The 9,213-nt window shown below is 35.0% G+C and overlaps 1 protein-coding gene across 1 annotated transcript; it reads right to left on the bottom strand.

Annotated features, from left to right (window-relative positions):
* Window positions 1-520: 520 nt before the first annotated feature.
* On the bottom strand, window positions 521-1,299 carry LOC149140340 (E3 ubiquitin-protein ligase ATL23-like). Its single transcript, XM_089449401.1, has one exon. It carries the CDS (start codon window positions 1,189-1,191, stop codon window positions 637-639), a length of 555 nt encoding a protein of 184 aa, XP_089305527.1. The 5' UTR covers window positions 1,192-1,299; the 3' UTR covers window positions 521-636.
* Window positions 1,300-9,213: the final 7,914 nt, after the last annotated feature.

The raw sequence follows: 9,213 nt of genomic DNA, 5'->3' as shown, positions 1-9,213 counted from the left end.
AATGTAATTTATATTTATTTAAAAATGTAATTTATATTTATTTATTTAATAAATAAATATTTTAAAGAATTTTTTTTTTTTTTTTTTTTTTAATAATTAAATTTAATATATTTTATATCATTTAAAAATATAATTTACATTTACTCCATAAATAAATATATAAATATGTCTTTACCGGACAAAGAAAATCTGCATATAGAGCCCGCTTTGTATCACCTTTGAGCCTCAAGTGGATCAAGGAAACTATAAAGAGAAAGAACTATGGTGTACGCTCTTTTTTTTGGTAATGAAAAGAAAGCCTTTTTCCTACTGGGAATTTATTTTTTTTAATAAAAAGAAAGCTTTTTTTTCTACTGGAAATGTTTTTTTTGGGTAATAAAAAGAAAACTTTTTTTCTACTGGGAAAAAATTATAGCGGCCCTCTTAAGAAATGCCTGGTTTTTTTGCGAAGTAGTTTTCCCAGCCAGTCTGTGGGAAATTTTTTACAGAAAATTCTACAAAATTTTGTAAATTAAAGAAAATAATTTCCTTCAATTTCGTGAAATTATAACGTATTTGCGCAACCTGTGCCAACCGGTCTAGATTCGAACCACGTAGCCACGACCCTAAGCAACGGACGTGTTGTCCTTAGCCTCTTTACTCTGTGGTCGTTATCGGCACATCGACCACGACACTATCTAGCGGAGACGGTGGGCGACGCTCCGATTCTTCATGATCACGACCCTCTTCCTTCCGCCGCGCCACCGCAGCGCCACAATCCACACCCTTCTTCTCCTCGCTCACGCAAGCGGCGCTCCTCCTGCAAATGGGGCAAACGGAGCGCTTTGAGAGCCACGCATCCGCACAGTGCACATGGAAGGTATGGCAGCATGACGGAATCACGCGGCACCGATCCCCGCTATGGAAAACTTCGAGGCACACCGCGCACTCTGCGTTGCCGCGGCCGCCTCCGATCCCTGCGTGGCTCTCTTCTTCCTGGCATTCGACGGTGGGCAACCGCTGGAGGTCAGCCTCCGAGAGTCCCTGCTGTTTGTGAATCACGCCGTCGTCCAGCTCCGACGCCCGTTGTCGTGGCCTGTTGTGCAAAGAAACGTACCAGACGAGCCACAAGTAAACGGCCACGCCCATCCACATCCCCGCGCAGAGCAGCAACAGGGACACCGCCAACGCTGAAAGCAATCTCTCGATCATTGCTCTCCTAAACCAAACCCCCGAACAAGAAATTTATGCATTACACAAAGACTCCCCTGGTCTTATTTCAGTCTCTGCATTCCACAACAAAAAATCATGAAAATCGAGAACATCTCATCTCATCTCGGAACTGGCATTCACAGGCTGTTGAATCCATAGGCGACAGGCCATCGTTCAGAATCGCCTTGCTCGTCTCGGCATCTGCCACCGCACTCATAAATATAAAACGCCGTCTCACGATCTAATAACCGGAAAGTTAACATAAAATTTCACCGCTTTGCCGAGTGGATTCTCATGATGTGGACAGCCGAGATTATTAAATGATTCGGCCAGTTGTCTCTCATTTTCCCGGTATTTTTGGCGCCCCCGGGATTTGTTTGGATCGATTGCGTGTCCTCATCAATTGTTTCACCAAACAACTTTGAATGCAGAGTGTCTCCCATTATAATCAACCGCGGTAACAAACTAGCCTTGGTAATTCGGAACGAGCACGTAAATTTTTTCCATTTTTATTTAAAACGTATAACATAACTAATAAAATCCAACTCATAAAGAAGAATTTTTTTACATTAAATATAAAAATATAATATATATATATATATATATGTGGGAGAAGATATTAGCTAAAAGATCCAATCAGCTAAGCACTGGTGTGGCGTAGGCTCGGTGACTTTGAGGGCTTAGATGCCCTTTATTCAAGGCTCTGGCTCCTCAACCCATAAGAGGCCTAGAATATCACAGACAACTTGACAAACAAAAAAATAATTTCTTTCTTTTTCATAACTAAAATTTAAACTAAACTAACCCTCTCTTTTTTTTCCATAATGTTACCTTCAAATCTTCTATAATACAATCCAATTTAAAAAAAAAGAAGCTGTTTACGGATGCTACAGATTTGAAAAACAATTTCTTCTTTTTCATAATTAAAATTTAAACTATAATGCTTTTTCGTTCTGAAAAATTAAAATTTAAACTAAACTAACCCTCTTCTTTTCCATAATGTTAACTTCAAATCTTCAATAATACAATCTAATTTTAAAAAAAATGCTACAGATTTGCTCCAACCCTCTTCTTTTCCATAATGTTAACTTCAAATCTTCAATAATACAATCTAATTTAAAAAAAAATGCTACAGATTTGCTCCATAAATAGTGGAAATTCAAGTATGATTTTTGCAAAAATCTCATAATTAAAATTTAAGCTAAACTAACCCCTTCTTTTTTTTCCATAATGTTAGCTTCAAATCTTCTATAATAGAATCCAATTGACAAACAAAACAAAAACTAATTTCTTCTTTTTCATAATTAAAATTTAAACTAAACTAGCTCTCTCTCTTTTTTCCATAATGTTAGTTTCAAATCTTCTATAATACAATCCAATTTTAAAAAAGAGTAGTCTAAAAATGCTACAAATTTGGTCTGGAAATAATGGAAATTCCAGTATGATTTTTGCAAAAATCTCATAATTAAAATTTAAACTAAATTAACCTTCCCTCTTTCTTGCATAATGTTAGTTTCAAATCTTCTATAATACAATCCAATTTTTAAAAAGAGTGGTCTAAATATGCTACAGTTTTGTTCGGGAAATAATGGAAATTCCGATATGAATTTTACAAAAATCTCATAATTTTTTTAGGAAATTTAGATTATAGTTGTTAATTTCAAGATTTTAAGTCCCCAATAAATTTTCGATACAACTGAATCCATTTCCATCATCCAAAAAAAGATTCAAACAATTTTATAATCAAATTTTTTGAAAAAAAAATTACCATACTCCCAAAAAAACAACTTTCTCAATAGAGGTGCTTTTAAAAATACATCCCATCCACATGTATATAGTACAATAAATGTAGAGAGGTTATCACGTAATGTGGGCTCCTTATCACGTAGGATTGGTGGGTGTAATGCATTATAACATTCTCACAATTCTTTGTTCTTCACCCAAATGTTAGCTGGTTCAGTGCTTGTCATTATTTACACATCACCCTGTCCACCCTGTGCCTTGTCATTGGAAAGGGACATATTCCGTGTCTGTCATTATTATCTTGTCTTAACCCTTAAATTCTCTCTCATCCCTCTAGTTCTCATCTTGTTTTAGTTTCTCAAGGAATTTTCACGGCACTGTTATAACATTGAAAACTATGTTCTGGTTTAGAAGATACCATTACTCGGATTCCTACTTCCTGTTTTGGGTGCTCCCACAATTCCATAAAAGCCACTCAGTGATGAATCTACCTACCAGGTTGATCTGTAGTGATTTTGAGTATAATAATTCTCATCACACTCAAAATCCTTTAATATATAAATTAAAATAAAATATATCAATTTGTGCAACACATGCTTGTGGGTGTCAAATCTATGGTATAAATTAAAATATATCAATTTGTACAACACGTGCTTGTGGGTGTCAAATCTATGGTATAAATTAAAATATATCAATTTGTGCTATGGTATAAATTAAAATATATCAATTTGTGCAACACATTCTTGTGGGTGTCAAATCTATGGTATAAATTAAAATATATCAATATGTAAAACACGTGTTTGTGGGTGTCAAATCTATGATATAAATTAAAATATATCAATTTGTACAACACATGTTTGTGGGTGTCAAATCTATGGTTTATTTTCAGGTTTAGTGATGGGAGCCACTTTTAAGTGTCACCTCTACTTATTAAATTGATATTCTACGTCAGCTACTACTTTTATGATAGGATGTTCATGATATAATTTCTGAAATTTTGAATTTGGATGAAATATATTGACTCTTATTAGTATTAAATTCTCTTTTCATAAAATTTCTCTATTGTAAATACGTATGGAGTATTTTAAGTCTCACTAAAATCATGTGATGTTGATAATATAATTTTTTTATTGAGTATTTTAAGTCTCACTAAGATTACATGAGGTTGATAATATAAGTGGACAATTTTAAGTTTCACTAAAATCATATGATGTTGATAATATAATTTTTTGGGTGGAAGATTTGAATTTGGATGATAATATAATTTTTTTGGTGGAAGATTTGAGTTGGGATGTAATAGGTTAACTTTTTATTAGTATTATATTTTTGTTTACAAAATTTATTTATTATAAGTATATATTGACTCTTCTAAATTCCATTAATATTAAGATATAATATAATATTTTATTATTATAATTTATTTTATAATATTAATATATATTGGTATATTTACATTAAGGATGGTGTATATTTATAAAAACTATATATTGTATTATTAAAAAAATTTATGGTTTGGAGAGTTATTTTGGTAGCTAAATGTTCATTATTAACATTTTTGGATAGCGAAAAAATTATTGAAAGATGTGATTTCTCTCCATTGTTTTTTATTTTTATTTTTATGGCTATTTTTTAATTAAAATGGTTGATCTACATAGAGTCAATATATTGACAAGATTTGAATGGGTTTCACTCATAATATCTATGTTTAGTTGTGCAGGGCCATCGAGAGTAATAGTACTCAACATGAAGATTTCCCTACAATCTTACCTGTGATGGGCCTGCATGTTGTTGCACCATTATCCTTTGTTTCTACACAACTCTCTGGGGCAAAGCGCTCCACTTGCTTGTCGTCTACAGTCCTCTAGAGACACAAAAGGTCCATTTGTAGCAACATTATATATGGAAGATAACACACATCCAAGAAGTTTTATTATTGGAAATTGCTTGGAGAATTAACCATAATTATAAATATTTAGAACCATAAAGGAAAACAATGGAACAATAACATAAATAGCTATCAAAATTAGGTTTAAAGTTTGATCTCATCCCTCCATTTTTTATGACAAGACATTTTTATGTTTATTCAATCTTGGTCATCCACCTAATATTTATTATTGAAAAAATCCTATATTCTAGAACCCCCATTCAGATATAGTACCACCATCAATGTAATTATCTCTTTATTACAACAAAAGGTTAGTTAATTTGAAATGTTAAATACATTTTCTCACACATACATAATTTTTTTACCATCTACACTTATTAGAGTTTGAGCATGTGTAATTTACATAACATTGTTCCATCCCAAACTCTAAATGACATCTCAATGAATATGTGGTATTAACATATTCAATACATCACTGCATACATGTTTAAGTGTGTTCACATATACCTACATAAAACGTTGATGGGTGACCCCCACCTAAGGTATATAATGCACCTCACTTCTCTAAATCCAATGACAAGATCATAATGGAGGGGTGGATACATGAATTTGTGTCCATTTGTTTAGGCCTCTCAATTTCAAGGTAACACATGCTTATTACTAGAAAATGGAAATGTGTATTTGTTATCTACATGTAAGGTTGGTTATGTTGGTCTTAGTGTTAATGTTGCTATGCAATTAATAATGTGGGAATTTTGGTAACATGTAAGCATTATGTTTTGTCTAAAAAATATAGAAACAACCACAATTCATAGTCTAATATGATAACGCACACATTTTTGGCAACACCTCACCTCCCCCCTCCCACCATATAATAGACATAATCATTTCCTTTAATGAACACATATCAATGAGGGAAAAGACACATAACATTTTTTAAGGGCAACATTATTCAAGTGGGAGAATTTGTTTTCTTGTTCTTACAATAATTAAGTATTTATTGTTAAAACCACAATTGATAAACTTTAAAAATATATGTGTCTCCATTGAAAACATGTTCTTTTATTTTATAGTGTGTCTATGACTTGTGAGACTACCCTACGACCTTACAAACCACATCAAAGGGGAATTCAAGTCACGTAAATCACTCAAGGATCACACATGTCTTGGGCCACATTGTGACAACCCCAACCCGAGTTTCCTTAATGGAAAGGCGATGTAAATGTTTTGAAAAAATACATTAAAATGGGTTGAGTCTAAGGGACACAGATTCCAGAGTTGAGGGGATGGCTTGCTTTAGATATGAACGGTTTTCTTATGCAGGAAATCTGGAGTATTTTTTGGGACAACCATTAAAGGTTGATTGGTGCATGTTCTTGATGGAATGGTTCTTGAATTTAAAATGGATTGCAAAGAAAAGTACACGGGCCCATGTGCTTTAGAACTACATCAAGGCTTAAAGAACTGGAAACTTTATGAGAATGGACACCTTTGCAAGGCAGAAAGGACAAGGAATAAATCTCTGTGCAATAAGGGAAACAGAGAGAAGAAGAGAGGGTTGACCTCATACAAGAGACCATCACTCTTCTCAATTGACTCATGCAAGAAGGAACCATTTGGTCATTCTCTCATTCACCTAGGTAGGTAGAGCAACCATTTTTCGAGCAACATTCAACCATGAGCAGAGCAAGGAATTTTTGAAGAGAAGAGAAGAGAAGACAAGTGAAAGGGATTGGTTCTCAGGTTTCCTGGAGGCTTTGGGTTGGGATACTAATCTCTAGAGCCCTGTAACAACTTAGGTTCCATGGGGATTGTAAGTTGAGATAGAATCCCTAGATCCCTGTAACAACTTGGGTCCCCTGGAGGTTGTGGGTTGAGATAGAAATATCTAGAGCCCTATAATAGCTTGGGACTCCCTGGAGGTTGTGGCTTGGGATAGAATCTTTGGTTCCCTGTAATAGCTTGGGTTTCCTGGAGGTTGTGGGTTGAGATAGTAGTCCCTGGAGCACTAGAAAACTTGGGAAGAGACCAATCTTGAGTTAATATCTATGGAGGTCATTTCTAAATATTTCCACATTTATGCTTTGACTGTAACAGTGGATTCTGGACTTCCTGGGAAGGAAGTGAATCCCTGGTAGTACTCTCGACAGTGGAGGTCCTAAACCTTTGGATTCCCTATGAATTGCTTACTGTAGTAGATAGTTGGTGGGATTAAGGAAAGAGGGCCTCTGGAGTTCTTGTACCAGCTGGAAGTTGATGTTTCAGTCCTTGAACAAGCCCCTCAGTCTCTAGAATCTGGCTTGGGTTCTAGTTGTAGTAGTATGACTAATGAATGTGAGTTGCTCGTTGATTATGACATGACTGTTAGTCTTGGTAAATGATCATTTCAAATTAATAGACACGATGTCTTGGTCTTTGTAATGCGTGACTGACATGTGTGAACAATTGTAGGGCAAAATGCTTTGTATTAGTGTGACAAGGTAACAAATGATTTGTCTATATAACTAACAACTGAGTGATGTGATAACATCTAATAAGACTTAATTGTAGCAGGAAAAAGGTAAAAGAAGGAATTGGGCGAGAATTCCTTTGGCTATGTTTGGAAACTGCAATTCCAAATGAATGAGTGCTTTGCAGGGATACATGAAGTCTTCTTAACCTTGATTTTGTCTTACATTATGTGGATATGTGTTAGATTCATGAACATGTATTTGACATGTATAAAAAATCATTTTTAGTTATGAATAGACTTGTCAAAGAATTGGAGTCCCTTGAGAGATGATATATGTACATGTTTAATTACAAGGAAGTGTGCTTGGCACAATGAGGTAAGGTAACCAATATATGGTTGTATTTATTTAAGCACTAACAATTGTGTGTTTATGGAAGCATGATGCAAGGAATTGTATGGAAAAAGAAACTACCATGAAATCTTGAAGAAGTCTTGGGTTGAGATTTCCTTTGGAAGCACTGGGAACCCATGGGGTTGAGTCATGGTGTCTATTACTAGTTTTGTGCTTCGGGTGCTTTATGACTTGTTTGCATTTGAATTGTAGTTTTGTTTATGTCTGGTGCATGGGCATGCCACTTTGTTGTGATTTCGTATTGCTATTGGTTTTCCATGGTTTTATTCTTGTTTGTTTCTTGTTCTTGACTTTTTATGTTTTGAGGGTCTTGGGAATTAGTTGGGGAAATAGGAAACTAAATGGAGCTCAGAGGTATCTGAATGAAACCCAACAAGTAATGTAAGACCCAGATGAAGCTTGATTCATGTCTTAGGGAAGGTGGAGGCAAGATTATGATAACCAGTTAGATTGATTGGGTCCATTGGGATAAATGGATGGTGGCAGGATAGTCATGAGAAAGGTAAAGTAAATGGATTCGAGTTGTCATATGCCTTGACTATGTTGGTAGATGTTGTTCTCAACATTGTGCATACATTGCATGGATAAAGGGAGTTATCTTAACCTTGACCTTATGATATCTAGTAATTGTGTTGATGATTATGCTAATTCTATATATGTATATATCTATGTACATATGCCATTGTCTGACAGGGTCGTCAAGGATCATGATTGATTTATGCTAATGTTTATATGTATATATGTATGTATGTATGTCGTTGCATGTTAGGGATCATTCTTGTGGAAGAATGATTGCCTATGCAAGTGAATGGGATGAAGAGGCTCATGGGTTTATGAGGAATCAAGTGAAAAGAGTCGTCTTGACAAATCTATGGGGTTAGTATCATGTGGATATGAATTGATATTATGTGTTTATACTATTCCTATGCTTATGTTATGGAAGGTAACACTAAAGTATGCATCAACTAAATGAAAGCAGTGGGATTTATGGCATGTTGGGACAAGCATGGATAGTGGAGAGACACTAGAGGGTAATGTTGTTCGATAGAGACAATGTGGTCTCTAGATGTGCAGTACTACTATTGTGTATATGTTGTAAATGTTGTACCTGTGATGTTGTGTATATGCGGTGTTGTGTACATCTTGTATATGTGGTGTTATGCATATATGGTGCTATGTACATGTTGTATATGCAGTGTTGTGAATACATGGTGTTATGTACATGTCGTATATGCAGTGTTGTGTACATACGGTGTTGTGTACATGAGGTGCGGTGTACACGTTGTACATACGATGTTGGGTATATATAGTGTTGTTTGCATGTTGTACATGTGGTGTTGTGTACATGTGGTGCTATGTTGTACATGTGGTGTTGTGTGCGTGCGGTGCTATGTACATGTTGTATGTGTGGGGTTGTGTGCACATGGTGTTGTGTACATGTGGTGCTATGTACACATTGTGCAGGAGTCGAGTTGTACACGTAACATTGTGTAGGTGGTGATATGTACATGTGATGTTGTGTACACGTTG

This window comes from Pinus tabuliformis, chromosome X (genome assembly GCF_031772625.1).
Source record: "Pinus tabuliformis cultivar Carrire ecotype Pingquan chromosome X, CPIR1, whole genome shotgun sequence".
NCBI lineage: Eukaryota > Viridiplantae > Streptophyta > Pinopsida > Pinales > Pinaceae > Pinus > Pinus tabuliformis.
Note: the sequence above shows the minus strand (reverse complement) of the source record. Positions and strands in the feature narration are given on the sequence as shown.